At 41.3% G+C, this 17,943-nt stretch overlaps 1 protein-coding gene and 2 pseudogenes across 1 annotated transcript; 1 reads left to right on the forward strand and 2 right to left on the reverse strand.

Moving 5' to 3' along the window:
• Positions 1 to 2,990: 2,990 nt before the first annotated feature.
• LOC141418815 (mitogen-activated protein kinase kinase kinase kinase 5-like) lies at positions 2,991 to 3,764 on the reverse strand (annotated as a pseudogene).
• A 1,215-nt stretch (positions 3,765 to 4,979) lies between these two features.
• LOC141418816 (mitogen-activated protein kinase kinase kinase kinase 5-like) lies at positions 4,980 to 7,580 on the reverse strand (annotated as a pseudogene).
• A 3,166-nt stretch (positions 7,581 to 10,746) lies between these two features.
• Positions 10,747 to 11,278, forward strand: Vpreb1 (V-set pre-B cell surrogate light chain 1). The gene is made up of 2 exons (XM_074060824.1): positions 10,747 to 10,792; positions 10,878 to 11,278. The coding sequence occupies exons 1-2, from the start codon at positions 10,747 to 10,749 to the stop codon at positions 11,276 to 11,278; spliced, it is 447 nt and encodes a 148-aa protein (XP_073916925.1).
• The last annotated feature ends 6,665 nt before the right edge of the window (positions 11,279 to 17,943 follow it).

Consider the following 17,943-nt stretch of genomic DNA (forward strand, 5'->3'; position numbering starts at 1 on the left):
GTGGCAGAAGACCATAGACTAATTAGTAATAATTTATTAATAGTTCAAGCTTTCTTTTAATTGACACAGTAATTGTGCATATTTTAGGGTACAATGTAATATTTTGATACATGTATAAATTTACACCTTAAAAATTCCTGTTTCTTAAATCATTAGCATTTCTATACACTAACAATGAGCAAACGGAAAAAGAATGTATGAAAACAATTCCATTTACAATAGCCTCAAAAAAATCAAATACCTAGGTGTAAACCTAACAAAAGATATGAATGACCTCTACAAGGAAAACTATAAACTTCTGAAGAAAGAGATTGAGGAAGACTATAGACAGTGGAGAGATCTCCCATGCTCATGGATTGGTAGAATCAACATAGTAAAAATGTCGATACTCCCAAAAGTAATCTACATGTTTAATGCAATTCCCATCAAAATTCCAATGACATTCATTAAAGAGATTGAAAAATCTACTGTTAAGTTTATATGGAAGCACAAGAGGCCACGAATAGCCAAGGCAATACTCAGTCAAAAGACCAATGCTGGAGGTATCACAATACCTGACTTCAAACTATATTACAAAGCAATAACAATAAAAACAGCATGGTACTGGCACAAAAACAGACATGAAGACCAGTGGAATAGAATAGAGGACCCAGATATGAAGCCACACAACTATAAGCAACTTGTCTTTGACAAAGGAGCTAAAAATATATGATGGAGAAATAGCAACCTCTTCAACAAAAACTGCTGGGAAAACTGGTTAGCAGTCTGCAAAAAACTGAAACTAGATCCATGTATATCACCCTATACTAATATTAACTCAAAATGGATCAAGGATCTTAATATCAGACCACAAACTCTAAAGTTGATACAGGAAAGAGTAGGAAATACTCTGGAGTTAGTAGGTATAGGCAAGAACTTTCTCAACGAAACCCCAGCAGCACAGCAACTAAGAGATAGCATAGATAAATGGGACCTCATAAAGCTAAAAAGCTTCTGTTCATCAAAAGAAGTGGTTTCTAAACTGAAGAGAACACTCACAGACTGGGAGAAAATATTTGCCAGCTACACATCAGACAAAGGACTGATAACCAGAAAATATAGGGAACTTAAAAAACTAAATTCTCCCAAAACTAATGAACCAATAAAGAAATGGGCAAGTGAACTAAACAGAACTTTCTCAAAAGAAGAAATTCAAATGGCCAGAAAACACATGAAAAACTGCTCACCATCTCTAGCAATAAAGGAAATGCAAATTAAAACCACACTAAGATTCCACCTCACCCCTGTTAGAATAGCCATCTTTAGCAACACCACCACCAATAGGTGTTGGCGAGGATGTGGTGAAAAAGGAACCCTCTTACACTGTTGGTGGGAATGTAAACTAGTAAAACCACTCTGGAAAAAAATTTGGAGGCTACTTAAAAAGCTAGACATCGATCTACCATTTGATCCAGCAATACCACTCCTGGGGATATACCCAAAAGACTGTGACACAGGTTACTCCAGAGGCACCTGCACACCCATGTTTATTGCGGCACTATTCACAATAGCCAAGTTATGGAAACAGCCAAGATGCCCCACCACTGACGAATGGATCAAGAAAATGTGGTATCTATACACAATGGAATTCTATGCAGCCATGAAGAAGAACGAAATGTTATCATTCGCTGGTAAATGGATGGAATTGGAGAACATCATTCTGAGTGAGGTTAGCCTGGCCCCAAAGACCAAAAATCATATGTTCTCCCTCGTATGCAGACATTACATCAAGGGCAAACACAACAAGGGGATTGGACATTGAGCACATGATAAAAGCGAGAGCACACAAGGAAGGTGGGAGGATAGGTAGGACACCTTAAAAATTTGTTAGCATTTGTTGCCCTTAATGCAGAGAAACTTAAGCAGATACCTTAAAAGCTGAGGCCAATAGGAAGAGGGGACCAGGAACTAGAGAAAAGGTTAGATCAAAAAGAATTAACCTAGAAGGTAACACTCATGCACAGGAAATTAATGTGCGTCAACTCCCTGTATAGCTATCCTTATCTCAACCAGCAAAAACCCTTGTTCCTTCCTATTATCGCCTATACTCTCTCTTTAACAAAATTAGAGATAAGGGCAAAATAGTTTCTGCTGGGTATTGAGGGGGTAGTGGGGAGAGGGAGGGGGTGGAGTGGGTGGTAAGGGAGGGGTTGGGAGCAGGGGGGAGAAATGACCCAAGCCTTGTATGCACATATGAATAATAAAATGATTAAAAAAAAGAACACATACACATGGTAGTTACACTTACATACACACCTCTTTAAGGATATTTCAGCTTTCAATATCTTTTGCATGACTCTTTACAAGTTTTTATAGTAGAAAACACAAAACTTCCTTTTAAGTCAATCCTGCATGAAATTCTGTTATAAAATATTTTTGTTAAATGAAATTACCTACCTGTTGAATTCTCACACAAATTGCCCTTGACTCCCAAAGTACTACTCTGAAAAGGTAAACAAAATTTTTATACATTATAAAAAAATTTAAGCTGCTCCACACTTTCCTTTTCTAAAATTTAGATACATTAAACACTCTAGCAAGAGGTTAATAAATAAGGATTAAATATTCTATTTTGCAAAGAAATACAGAATGGCCTATGAAAAAAGAAAGCTTGTCTGATGATTTCTTTATCAAGTTATGTTCATTAAAAAAGAATAAAACATGGTAATAAATGGTCACTAAATTTATCTGAAGATAATCATGAGTTGTCTAAAACTACTATGGCACCCTTGTTATAAACATTATTTGTTTTTTTTTTAAGACTGCGTTTCCTGGAACTAGAGGACTATTCATCTCATAGGTTTTATTAAGCAAACTTGATACATGTACCACACAATGGCAAGAGATAGACTGGCTGTTTCCAGCTACAGAAAGTATTGAATCTACCCTAATGTACAGACCATTTGAGATATAACTCATGATGGTTAAAACAAATTATATTGCAGTCTGTATTGAATTTCCTTAAAACATTTTGCTTTCAATGGAATATGTTCATTTTCCTGTCATCTGACGTCAGTTTCTGTTGCTTAGTAACTATTTTTGTGTCCAGCCAAGATGTAGAGATTGCTGTGTGCAGTTTGATTTATTGTTGGCCTACTTTCCAAAATGACATCCCTGTCTGATCCCAAAAAGCAGAAAACTCTTGTTTCCTCTGAAATCTCCCAAGTAACCTCATCTGACTTGAAGCTTTTACCCTGCATCCCACATTTCCAGAAAGCCAACACACTGTCTTGAAGGGATACTCCAGATTTAAACGTGAAAATCGAAACTTAGCACAGAGGCTAGTTTCTTACTCGATTTTAGTTTTCCTTATAGATTTAATATTGTACAAATTTATCTAAACACACTAAAACTGTATCTTTCTCCAACTGTGTCATATGAATGGAATCCAACTATTGGCTGCTTGCATCAATTTCTGTAAACAATGAAGATGCAGAATTCAAATTGATTGACTCAAACAAAACTACTTGATTCTTTTTGGTACTTTTGCTGATAGTTACACAGGCCATGGAGCATTCTTGTTCTGGTATTACCAGCATTTCAAAAACATTCAAAGGATGTGGTAAAGGAACATCAAAGTGTTTTATTAATATGAATTTCTGAATTGGCTCATACCATTGAAGTAAAACAATTCCAGACTGTAAAGCTCTGTAGAGATATTTATGTTCTGTGTAAGGATTTAAGACTATGCAACATTTGTGGCAACCTTTTGTATCAATTGACATGGTCATAAAGATATTTTCAGTATGCTAATTTAATGAATCATATCTATTGATTTTTGCATGTTGAGCCATCTTTGCATTTCTAGGACTAAATTCCACTGAATCATAATGTGTAATCATTTTCAGAGGCCATTGAATTGTATTTGCTGGTATTCTTTTGATGATTTGAAGCTTTAATGTTCATGAAGAAGAGTGGCTAGGGAATACTGACCTCACAGAATGAGTTAGGAAGTGTTCCTTCTTTAATATTTTTTCCAAAGAAATTGAGAAAATTTTTCTTATTCTTTAAATGCATCACAGAATTTATCACTATATGTTTCCTAGAATTTACAATTGAAGCAATTGGATCCTGGGGTTTTTTTATTTATTCATTTATTCATATGTGCATACATTGTTTGTGTCATTTCTCCCCCCCAACCCTACCCCCCTCACCCCAGCCCTCTCCCCCCCTGCCCTACCCCACCCCCACTTCTAGGCAGAAGTGCTCTCCGCTTATCATGTGACCCAAGTGCAACCACATTGCTGTATTTGCCCTTGATCTAAAGTCCGCATAGGAGGGAGAACATACTATTTTTGGTCTCCTGAGCCTGGTTAACCTCGCTCAGGATGATGTTCTCCAGTTCCATCCATTTACTTGAGAATAATAAGATTTCATTCTTCATCGTCGAGTAAAACTGCATTGTGTATAAATACCACATTTTCTTAATCCATTTGTCAGTAGTGGGGCATCTTGGCTGCTTCCATAACTTGGCTATTGTGAACAGCACTGTAATAAACATGGGTGTGCATGTGCCTCTGGAGTAACCTGAGTCGCATTCCTTTGGGTATATCCCCAGGAGTGGGATTGCTGGATCATATGGCAGATCTATGTTTAGTTTTTTAAGAAGCCTCCATGTTTTTTTCCAGAGTGGTTGCACTAGCTTGCATTCCCACCAGCAGTGTACGAGGGTTCCTTTTTCCCCACATCCTCGCCAACACCTGTTGTTGGTGGTGTTTTTGATGGTAGCTACTCTAACAGGGTGAGGTGGGTGTACTGATCTTTTGTACCAGGATGTATCCAGGATGTTGCACAATTAATTTTCAATGGGCAGCCATCAAAAACTTTTGAAAAACATGCTCCCATCAGCATTTTTGTAGTGGGTAGAAGGCCATTGATGGCTGTTTAGGGAAGTCGCCGTTGTTCTTTTCTTGTGGCAACTGTTGTGCTTATGCTGATCCTTATATATTTTCACTAAGCAGTTTGGAAATACCATCTCCATTTCCCACAGAAGACATCTCTGCTACGGGAAAACAACTTGGACTACTCTGTCTTCTGAGAACTTGGGGTGTTCTGTTCTCTGAGTCAGAACAATGTTTTACAGTTGATGATTTTTCGTCATCTGGGAGGTTGACTTCAGGATAACTGTTTTTCCTTGGCATTTCATCTGGTGCTTCTGTTTCTTTTCTCAGAGGAGGTTCAAATTGTAGTTTGCCAAAATTTATTTCTGAAGCTGTCAGTTCAGCTCTGGCATTCCTGTTTGTAGAGCTAATGGTATGACAAATGATTGCATGGGGCTCAAAGTCCTCTCCCTTAGTGTAATGTGCATGGTTGTCTGGGTTCATTCTGTCCAGTAGCTCACCTCCTAGTGCCCTAGAAAGATCTGGCTGCTCAACAAAAGTATGAGTCAGAAGTATTTTCAGCAGTTGGTCTTTTTTGGGGGGTTTTAGTTAGTGCTATTTTGACAAAATAGTGGAATGTTGATGACCATTTTGTTTTGTCCTTTAGTTTTGGAGGTTGAAAATTACTTTTTGACATTAAGAAGAGAGCCCTCATTGGATGAAGATCAAACATAGGTGGTTGAAGTACTCCAAGTTTGATTGTTATTGTTCCTACTGCCCAGATGTCACAGAATTGATTGTAGCCACCATTCTTCTGCACTGCTGCAAGTTCTGGAGCCATCCAATAAGGGGTGCGAATGAAAGACTTTCTCTTTGCAATGATAGCTGTTACTTTTGCAGCCACACCAAAATCAGCTAGTTTTACATCGCCATGATCTGTCAGTAAAATATTTGCACCTTTGATATCCTTATGCATTTTGCCTTTAGCATGAAAATAGGCAAGGCCCTGTGAAGTGTCTCTGCATACATAGGTTATTTGTAATTCTAATAAGGGTCCAGTAACATAGCAAATATCTTGAAGTGATCCACCATCAGAGTATTCCATACAAATCTACAGTTTTTCCCTACTGAGATAATGTAGCAGGGAGGAGGGGCAGAAAAGAAGCAAGCAAATCTGTGTTCGGATAATGTAGCAGTGGGGAGGGGATGGTATAGTAGGGAGATAAATAGAGTTGCATACAATCACATATGGATTAAACCTTACTTCTTGCTTCTGTAACCTGCTTGCCAGGGTGTAGAAGGTGAGACTCCTTTGTTCTCAGGGCTCAGCCTTTGGACACGAGTCCACTGAGTCTGTGCTGGCACAATAAAACATTGCTTCCTGCTGAACTGCCTCAGTGTCCTTGAGTATCCTGCAACAATAGCTCCCCAAATAGGCAATAATGTTGCAGTATTTACATTCTTTCACCATAAGTAGTTCTGGCTGAATCAAAGAAAAATCATCACCAGGCTCCAACTTGATGATTTTTACTGCAGCTAACTCTTCTGTATGCACATTTCTGGTCACTGTCGACCCTTTGAAAGAGCTCTACAGTCCTGTGGGTTCTGCCTCAGGATGTCCATGGCAGGCTGCAGTGGGGCCTCCATCCTGAAGTAGAATGGAGAATGGTAAGGATCCTCAAATGAAGGAAAAGGAAAAGAAATGAGAACAGGTAACCAGAGGGACCACTGGGTGGGGGTGAGAGGGTCTTTTTGAGATCAAAGCCAAGTGCAGGAGGATGAGGTGCCATTTTGGTCCAGCCATGATCATGTACACGATTCCAGGTGGAATAAGAAACACTTGGGCATCCCACAGAATTGGGGAGCTAATGAGCCACCATTTTAAGCCACTGTATTTGGATGGTTTGCTAGGTAGCAATGGATAACTACAACAGTCTATGCAAACATCTGTAGACTAGGCAGGAGTGTTGAGTGGGTTCCTGGTCATCTTGAGGTAGGATCTGATATAAAACTCAACAACCATGTTTTGGTCTAGAACTACCTGAAAACAATTGGGTGTAGCCAGGGAGAAGGATGGAATGTATCAACTTCTTCTAGCTACCATGCCTTACTGATAATCCATGAGTCTAGATACTGGGAGTTTAGGACAGGTTGAAGGGACAGTTATACAGGGTCAGGAGAAGGCACAGTTCACAGTTTGTAACCCCCATCTAAATCCAGATGTTCCAGGAGCCAAGACCATCTCCTGCAGGGTCTGGAAGTTCTCAGAGATTTCCCCAGCACATGTGGTGGCCACCAGGTACCAATTTTTCCAGGTGGGTGATGCAAAGGTCCTGATCAGTGAGGTTAAATCTGTAGAAACAAAGTTGGATCCCCAGTATGTCTATGGTTGAAGGTGGTTCTTGGCTTATTCATTGTCTAAGTATAACTACATGTAGAACCATTTATACTTTCTGAGACTTGTAAGGATCCAAAAGCTCTAATGGTGTGAATGGTAGGACTGGTTCAAAAGGGTGTCACATTGCTGATGCTCACAAGTAGGACTGTCTCCTGCCCTGATTCCCCAGATCTGGGCAGAAAATACCATTTCCCTTTCCCAAATACATGTCCAGCACAGGGATGAGCTACTGGAATGAACAAAGCTTCCTTTCTCCTTTCCAAGAACGAGGACTCACTGTGGTTGCAGGCACGACTGTCTAGTGGGTGGTTAAGATGCTCCATGTCTGCAGAGGCCCCCTCCCACCCTCACCTGGGAAGTTGGAGATGCTGGCCAGAGAGGCAACAGGAAAGACAGTGCTCCCAGAATGGGCATAGCCAGCTATGATGGGTGCAGTCTACTCCACGTTAGGGAAAGGATGGGGCACAGCTCAAGACTGTTGCATGAGACTTATCTGAGATGAGGCTGTGCCTACTTTATCACATGTTCATGAAAGAAGGAGGCCTGGAGATTGCTCAGCTTCTCAATGCCACATAGTGCAATGGGGTCATCTCAACCATAGTTTGATTAAACCTACACTCAAGTTTTTTTTTATGCAGCCTTTTAAAAAAATTTTTATTTTCCACGCTAAGATTCCACCTCACCCCTGTTAGAATAGCCATCATCAGCAACACCACCAACAACAGGTGTTGGCGAGGATGCGGGGAAAAAGGAACCCTCTTACACTGTTGGTGGGAATGTAGACTAGTACAACCACTCTGGAAAAAAATTTGGAGGCTACTTAAAAAGCTAGACATTGATCTACGATTTGATCCAGCAATACCACTCTTGGGGATATACCCAAAAGACTGTGACACAGGTTACTCCAGAGGCACCTGCACACCCATGTTTATTGCGGCACTATTCACAATAGCCAACTTATGGAAATAGCCAAGATGCCCCACCACTGACGAATGGATCAAGAAAATGTGGTATCTATACACAATGGAATTTTATGCAGCCATGAAGAAGAATGAAATGTTATCATTCGCTGGTAAATGGATGGAATTGGAGAACATCATTCTGAGTGAGGTTAGCCTGGCCCCAAAGACCAAAAATCGTTATGTTCTCCCTCATATGCAGACATTACATCAAGGGCAAACAAGGGGAGAGAAATGACCCAAACATTGTATGCACATATGAATAATTTTATATGCATACAAGGCTTGGGTCATTTCTCCCCCCTGCCCCCACCCCCTCCCTTACCACCCACTCCGCCCCCTCCCTCTCCCCCCCACCCCCTCAATACCCAGCAGAAACTATTTTGCCCTTATCTCTAATTTTGTTGTAGAGAGAGTATAAGCAATAATAGGAAGGAACAAGGGTTTTTGCTGGTTGAGATAAGGATAGCTATACAGGGAGTTGACTCACATTAATTTCCTGTGCGTGTGTGTTACCTTCTAGGTTAATTCTTTTTGCTCTAACCTTTTCTCTAGATCCTGGTCCCCTTCTCCTGTTGGCCTCAGTTGCTTTTAAGGTATCTGCTTTAGTTTCTCTGCTTTAAGGGCAACAAATGCTAGCTAGTTTTTTAGGTGTCTTACCTATCCTCACCCCTCCCTTGTGTGCTAAAGCTTTTATCATGTGTTCAAAGTCCAATCCCATTGTTGTGTTTGCCCTTGATCTAATGTCCGCATATGAGGGAGAACATACGATTTTTGGTCTTTTGGGCCAGGCTAACCTCACTCAGATGATGTTCTCCAATTCCATCCATCTACCAGCGAATGATAACATTTTGTTCTTCTTCATGGCTGCATAAAATTCCATTGTGTATAAATACCACATTTTCTTAATCCATTCGTCGGTAGTGGGATCTTGGCTGTTTCCATAAGTTGGCTATTGTGAATAGTGCTGCAATAAACATGGGTGTGCAAGTGCCTCTGGAGTAACCTGTGTCACAGTCTTTTGGGTATATCCCCAAGATACACTCAAGTTTTAAAAAAGAAATGGACAAATTCTTTAGGGCTGGGGCATGGCTCAAGTGGCAGAGCACACGCTTAGCAAGTGCTAAGCCCTGAATTCAAACCCCATTACTGCAAAAAAGTTTGTTTTTTGTAGGAGAATGAAGACATGGAATGAGAGACTCTTTGGGGCCACCTTGGAATAACTTTTGGCTATGGTTTGAATGTTTTCATCCCCAAAATTCATATGTTGAAATCCTAACCCTCAAGATGATGTTATATGAGGTGGGGCTTTTGGGAGGTGATTAGATCATGGGGGCAGATCCCTCATGAATAGGATTAGTGTCCTTGTAAAAGAGGTCTAAGAGAGCTCCCTTGCCCTTCTACTATGTGAGGTTATAGTGAGAAGGAGCCATCTATGAACCAGGAAATGGGCCCTCAGCAGACACAGAATCTGCTGGTACCTTGAACTTGGACTTTCCAGCTTTCAATCTCTAAGACATTAATTTCTCTTGTTACAAGCTACCAAACTCATGGTATTTTGTTTTAGAAGCCTGAGTGGGCTGTATTAGTTTCCCAGGGCTGCAGTAACAAGGTTCTGTTTAAACAACAGAAATTAATTTTCTCAAAGTTCTGGAAGTCAGAAGTACATTCAAGTAGCTGGCAGGATGATTTCTTCTGAGGGCTCTGAAGGAACGGTTTTGTCCAAACATCTCTCTTGGTTATCACTTATCTTCTTCCCTCTGTGCATTTCTGTTTCTGAGCTCAGATTTCTTATTTTGATTAGGGACACAAGTTGTACTGGATCAGGACTCCATCTTTCGGGCTTCATTTAATCTTAGTTACCTCCTTAGAGTGCCTGTGTTAAAATAGAGTCACATCAGAGCTTATGACTTCAATACATGAATTTTTGTGGTGGGGGATATAGTTTAGTCTATAACAGGGTCAAGATGTGGCTGCCTAGGAGCCGAGTAAGGAGGGATGATGCTGGGTCCCCTGGTGCTTCTGCCTTGATGGGGGTTGCTCTACTTTGTTTTAGGAGAGAGTGTGGAAACAAGTCAAAGGCATTGCTGGAGTTTGGAAAGGGTCAGAGCATTAACCTCAAAGTTTTTTTTCTGTACAAAGCAGGTGTTTTCACTACTCTGAGGATATGTCCTCTATTCACGCCAGTCATTTAAATTTGGACAAGAAACCGATTTCTGTGGGGCTCAGCATCCTCAGGGGGAAATTGGGGCCCCTCTCCCTCTGGGACCCAAGCCCACCAAAAAGTCTCCTGGGCTTTGGCCTCAAAGCTTCCAGCAGGTGCTTCCTCTGCAAACACTTCCACAGGCAAAGTCATAGCCACAAAGAGTACCACCAGACTCTTCTGGAAACCGAGACTGTGAACTCATTGTAGTGATTCCTGCTCACTGCAATGGCCCCTCCCCTCTGAGCAGGGAAGAGGATGCTGCTCTGTCTGCGAGGATCCTAGGAGCGGTGGTCGTGGAAGACAGAGCCCTGCAGTTCCTGCACTATGTCTTGGACTCCTTTCCTGTTCATGCTACTGGCTCACTGCACAGGTGAGGGACCTCTTGGGGCCCAAAGCCCCTTACCCTTTCTCTTGCCTTGTTCTGTACTGGGACCCACTTGCTTTTGTTTTCCCAGGATGTGATCCTCAGCCTGTGCTGCATCAGCCACTGTCTGTGTCCTCATCCCTTGGAACTACAGTCCGCCTCACCTGCACCCTGAGCAGTGATTATAATATTGGTGTTTACAGTACCTACTGGTACCAGCAGAGGCCGGGCCAGCCTCCACAGTTTCTGCTGAGATACTTCTCACAATCAGATAAACACCAGGGTCCTAAAATCCCGCCTTGCTTCTCTGGATCCAAAGATGTGGTGAAGAATCAGGGATATCTGAGTATCTCTGAGGTACAGCTGGAGGATGAGGCTATGTATTACTGTGCTATGGGAACCCAGAGCTTCGAAATGGAGAAAGAGATGGAGATGGAGATGGAGAGGGGAAAAGAAAAGGAGCCTGCTTCTTCAGGGTCCGAGGCACCCTAGGATATGCATACCTTGAGCCCAAGGCAGGGGTTCACTCAGAGAGGCTGATGTGGGAATATGAGGAGGGAGGAACCTCCAGGCTGTACAGAGTGGAACCTGTTCAGCTTCTCTTTGTCCCACAATGTTGCTGTAAACTCTGCTAGAGGTTATATTACAGAATTAAAGTTGTTTGTGTCTTGGGAAGTTGTTTTACTGAGTTTGGCCTGGCTGATGAGTGATCTCAGAAGACAAATCCAAGTACCAGTCTAGGGCGAAGATCCCAGGAAATTGACCAATCACAGCCTGCTTGCCTGAGGCACTATGGACAGTGCTCATTTGACCCCCTATTCTAGGGGGTAATGGGGGGCAAGGGGGTGACAAAAGCTTCTTTGAGGTAGGACATCCTTGCCAAGGACAGGCAAGGATGCCTTTTATTGTCACCTGATTGTGCCCCAGAGTTACAGGGTAAATGACCTTAGAAAACATTTTCATTGAGCCTCTGGTGTGGTGGGTATGTGTCAGGTCAGGAGTAGATTCCCCTCATTGGTACTAGTGACATTTTGGGCTGGACAACTCTTTATTGTGGGGCTTTCCGTGAATCATAGGATGTTCAGCAGCATCCCTGGCCTCTGCCCACCAGATGCCAGTACACACCAGATACTTTCCTCATTTGTGACAACTCCAAATGTCTCCAGACATTGTCAAATGACTTGAGGGTGGCAAAGTCAATGGAAAAAAGGCATTTACTTTTCTGTCAGAAAGTGGTAGGGGCCACAAACATTTTCTGAATAAGGTCATATCGTAACTGTTTTTGATTTTGTGCATCATTCTGACTCTGTTGAAACTACTCAGTTCTGTCCTTATAGTAAGAAAGTAGCCACAAACCATATGTAAATAAATGGGCATGACTGCATTCCTGTTAAAATTAATTTACAGAAACAGATGGGATTGAGCAGGATGCTGTATTCTGGCTGTAGTTGGCCAACCCCTGCTCTAGGGAAGCAATTTGCCTCCTGCCTCTTGGTATCAACCAAGCCTTGCTTGGCAGGGTCATCAAAGTCCTCTTCAACTCTTCCTGACTGATGGCCCAAGGGATCCTGGACCCCTGAGCTGTGGACAGACCTGGAAGCATGAGGGGCCATGCTCTGATGGAGGTCACACTGGTCTTGCTGGATGGAAGGGAAAGGGGAATGTCCCCTAAACTCTGTTCCACTGTAGTACCATGAACTTTTGGATGGTGGGTCAAAATGTGACCTACGAGGAGAAACCCTGTACGTGGGGCATCCACACAGTGTATGAGCTTCACCTCAGGGAGTTTCCTTTCAAATCATCTTCTTCGTGACTCCAAACTTGGCTGAGAACATCCATTTGCTGCAGATAAAAAGACCCCAAAGGATCCCCCCAGAGATATTGATATGTGTCAATATCAGCTCTGCTTCCTGTGGCCTATGAATCTTCTGCAAAACAATGGTCTTAAGTCATGTCCTGGGGACCCTCTAGCTTCCACTTCCTTAAATGTGTCAGGATCTTCCTGTATCTGGCTTTTTACCCCGGGCCGGGGGCCTCCAGGAACATATTTTTAAAGGTCAGCTAGGTGGTCTCTGAAGAACTCTGTCTTTTGCTTATAACCTGCCCCTCTCTTGCTTTCATTCTTTGTGATTCTGAGATTCCATGCCATGACAAGAAATCTACAAAGCAGGAAGTAGTTTGGACTCTCTTATCTCTCTTGTCCAGCCAGCTCAATGTAGGTTTTAGTCTGATTGGCCTTGGAGGGGAGTCATTTGAAATCTAGGTCTACATTTTCAATGTTACATGGAAAGGGGATAATAATAGCACTGGTTAATTTATATAGAGTGCTTAACCTGGGCACACAACAAAATAGTTGTTCTCATCATCCTCATGAATCACCATGCCTGTCTTTCCTCTGGTCCAATTATTTCCTTTCACCTGTTATTTCTAACTTCAACCATTATCTGGTTTCTGACCCATCTCCCTGCTGCAACTTTAACCTCCACTCCATCCTCATATTCTTTGATCAAGCCTTGCCTGCACTCTTCGTTACAAACTCTTAGCTGTCTTTCATGCTCTCTCTAAGTCATGTTGGCAAGTCACAACTGTAATTTCCAATTTTCTCATGGCTACATTAAGAAAGTGATCAGGCACGGCGATATGTTCCTTTAGTTCCAGCTAACTTGGGAAACTGAGGAAGGAGGATTGCTGGAGTTTGAGGCTAGCTTGGACAACATAGTGAGAACCCATCTCAAAAAAAAAAAAAAAGCAAAAAGATAAAAGCCTGGAGGCATGGCTCAAGCAGTAAAGCAACACCTCTTAAGTACAAAAGTCCTGAGTTCAAACCCCAATTATCACCAAAAAAAAAAAAAGAATAAAAGAAACAGGTGAAATGATTTCTAATGATATATTTTATTTAGGATAATATATCTCAAATATGATAATTTCAATGAGTAATCAATATAAAAAGCAGTTGTGAAAAAAAACCCAAACCAAAAAACCCATAAGCTATGAGGCAAGGTGTGGGGTGAGGATGGGGGCTGATTGATGTGGTTTCCACTAGAAACACATCTGCTCTTCATAGCCCTGACTCCCTTCTCATTAAATTGTATTTTTCCTGTTTTACATTAAATGTATTCATCCTTTCAAAAAAAAAAGCAGTTATGAAAAATCAGCAGTTGTGAAATCATTTACACGATTATTTTGGTACTCAGTCTTCAAAATTCAGTATGTGTTTAACACTTATGGCTCATCTCAGTTTATACCCCCCCACACATTTCAAGTCGCCAACAGCTGTGAAAAGTCAGCCAGCACAGTATGGCTTGGAAAAAGACAGCACAGGTTGAAGGAACAAAATTCAGACTCCTTCTCATGACACATCCTTTGGAGGCTGGCTCAGATTCCATCCTAAGTGCTATTTTTTATACACCCCTTCTTGTCTGTTTCTGCCACATTGGGCCAACTGTAATGGATCAGGGACATGATTCACTTGGTTGCCTCCAAACCTTTACTCAAGCTGTTTATGTGTCAGGAGGACTTCCTGTCCCCTAGTGTCATCCTCCAGCTGGCTGCACTGACACAGGGCTCCACAATGATCTCAACTTTCTTGGGCAAGATGTCCCTGGCCTCTTTATTCAGTTATTAACTTCCTCCACTGTGCAAACACCTTGTTTTTTAAAGCTATATTTAGTGCTTACCAGACAACTATGATTATTTAGCATGACTCCTTCCTCTACTAGTCTGCAAATTCCCAGTGGGCAGGATCTGTTATGTGTCTGCTAAACACTAGGTAATAAAGGACTTGACTGTATAAATTAATGAGTAAATGAATGCATGATTGAGTGAATTCTTGTGTTCCAAGGAACCTGCCATTCTGGGATCCTATTAGATGACTCGAATCATTGTGATTCCTTAGGATATCACATTTGTGACTGGCCACATTTTCTCACTGTCTCTAAATCTGTCTCTTTCACACACACACACCCCTTCTGATGCCTGATCAGAAGCTAGTGATTGTATAACCAGTTTGAAATAGGCCAATGAAGGGAAGGGAAGGTTTGAGGAACTTTCTGAATCTTAAACAGAGGGAGAGGTGGTGGAGAGGACAGTGTCCTAGATTGTCAGGATCTACTGCCCAGCTCCACAAAGACCCCTGTCCCCCAAGGAACCAACAGGATTTCTGATGGTAACACAGAACAAAGCCATGGGATGCTAAAAGAGTAATCTGTGCACATGAACTTTGACTCAGCTTTCAAGTACTACAAAGAAACACAGAACCAAATGAGTTTGGACATGTTGCCAGAAGCCACCATGAACCAAAGACCAGGGACCCAAACATTCTGACCCGAGGAGCACTCTGAGACTCTTAGGAAAAAGGATTGAGGAAGACCTAGGGGCCTTAGATGATGAAGTGTGCCTGCCAGTCAGACTTAGTATGAAATGCAGAGGCTCTCTCTATATACAGAAAGCCAGTATACATGCAACATTGCTTGAGAAAGTGAGATATGGAAGGAGGTTGGAATCAGCACATGGAGGCTGTTAGGACACTCTAAGTCACATGCTTGTGATATACGGCCCCTGTCCAGTCCATTTGTTCATTATGGAATACAAAATGGGTATGATTTCATTCTAACATTCTTCCTTCACATGTTAGTTACAAAACTTCTATAAAAAAAACTCCCCTCCTCAGCCAGGCATTGTAGTGAATGCCTGTAATCCCAGCACTTGAGAGGCTGAGGCAGGAGGATGGAGAGTTCAAGGCCAGCCTGGGCTACATACCAAGACCATGTTTCAAAACAACAACAAACTCCCCTTCACCAATGACTTAGTCACTTTGACAGACTATTCAAACAGTACGGGCAGGATCAGAATATTTGATTTTCTCCCTTCATTTATCAGTTATCAAAATAATGAATCAATATATCAGTACCATTCAATTTTAGCTGGTTAGTATTATGAGCTCATGGATGTTTAAGTTTACTGCAGTTATTATAAATTTTCCAATTTTTGGAAGGGCAAGTCTATCCAAATTGGTATCTAATCAGAAACTTCTTGTGATGCAGAGTAAATTTAATTTTTTATCATTTAAAAAGCATGAACAAAGGCGAATTCTTAAAAGAATAATAATTTGTAACACAGTGTAACATACTGAATCAGCACCTGGGTGTGTGATATAAACATCCAAAGCAATGTTTCACAAAAGAGAGGGATTAAGAAAAGATGTGCTTTGCAGAAGAATAGCAGCTTACACATGGAGAAGAGCATTAGAACTGGAAAACCATTATTCTGCATCCTTCAGTGGGACAAATAATAGCTGTTAAGGCCAGGATCATAAGTAGGCATTGAAGCTCCCACAAATGCTAGTCACAAAAGGTACATGGACTTCTCCATTGTTAAGAGCTGGCTGTCAGTCACCCCTAGTGAACCTGTGAAGCCTGCCTTCTCTGATGGTGGACAAAGGGGATGGGTGCCTCTAAGGTGTAACAAGAAGTATTCCATAGCTATGGAGCAAAAAACATTTCACCTGGGGCGTAAGTGAAGCCATTGATTCCCCCAAATCATTTTCCTGCAAATGACATAATTTCGTTTTTCTTTACAGCCACATAATATTCCATATATATTCCATATATACACACATGGTATGTGTGTATATATATATGTGTATATATATGTATATATATATATACACATATGTATATATATGTATACACACACATAAAATATTTTTCTATCCATTCATCAGTTGTTGGGGACCTTGGATGATTGAACAGTTTGGCTATTATAAACAGAGCTGGAACAAATATGGGTATACTACGCCCAAAAGTGAATGACAGGGTCATAGGTAGGTCTACTTTTAGATTTTTGAGGACCCTTCATACTGACTTCCATAGTGGTTGTACTAGTTTATATTCCCTCCAACAGTGTATGAGGGTTTATTTTCTCCCATCCTCTCCAGCATTTGTTCTCTTTCTTCTCTTCTCTTCTCTTCTCTTCTCTTCTCTTCTCTTCTCTTCTCTTCTCTTCTCTTCTCTTCTCTTCTCTTCTCTTCTCTTCTCTTCTCTCCTCTCCTCTCCTCTCCTCTCCTCTCCTCTTCTCTTCCCCTCCCCTCCCCTCCTCTTCTCTTCTCTGCTTTCTCTTCTCTTCTCTCCTCCCCTTCCCTCTCCTCCCCTCTCTTCTCTTTCCTCCTCTCCCATCCCCACCTCTTCTTCCATCCCCTTCCTTCCCCTCTCCTCTTCCTGTCGTTTCCCTCTCCTTTCTCTCCTCTGCTTTTCTTCTTTCTTTTTGGTGGTACCAGGGTTTGAAAATGGGGTTTCTGTGCTTGTAAAGCAGATCTACTGCTTGAACCATACTTCTAGTCCTGTTTGTTTTCTTGATGACTGCTAGTTGGGCTGGGGTGAGATGGAATCTTAGTGTAGTTTTGATTTGCATTTCATTTATGGATAAGGATGTTGAACATTGATGAATCTGATGTATTTATTCGCCATTTGTATTTCTTCTTCTGAGACTATTTGATTTATTCGATCACTTATTAATTGGATTATTTGTTCTTTTGGTGTTTAATTTTTTGAGCTCTTTGTATATTCTGGATATTAATTCTTCATGCACTGAATAGCTAGTGAAAATTTTCTTCCATTTTGTGGGTTGTCTCTTGATCCTGGTAATCATTTCTTTTGATGTGCAGAAAGTTTAATTTGATGCAATCTCATTTGCCAATTGTTGATCCTATTTCCTGGGCAGGTGGAGTCCTAGTCAGAAAATAATTGCCCATGCCTGTATTTTCCAGACTCTTCCCTGTAAAAGTTTTAGTTTCAGATCTTACATTGAGATTTTTTATCTCTTTAGAGTTGATTTTTGTACAGGGTGAGAGATAGGGGTCTAGTTTCAGAGTTTGGCATGTAGGTAGCCAATTTATCAGCACTATTTGCTGAAGAGGCAGTTTTTGATTCAGATATGTCTTTAGTGCCATTGTCAAAGATCAGATGGCTGTAGCTGTGTTTATTTCTGGATCTTCTTTGTGTCTGTTTTTGCACCAGTATCCTGCTGTTTTTGTTAATTTGGCTGTGGGGTATAATTTGATGAGTATTGTGATACTTTCAATGTTGCTCTTTTTACTTAGCATTGCTTTTGCTATTCAGTGTCTTTTGTGCTTCCATATGAATTTTAGGTTTGATTTTTCT

Source organism: Castor canadensis, chromosome 18 (assembly GCF_047511655.1).
Source record: "Castor canadensis chromosome 18, mCasCan1.hap1v2, whole genome shotgun sequence".
NCBI lineage: Eukaryota > Metazoa > Chordata > Mammalia > Rodentia > Castoridae > Castor > Castor canadensis.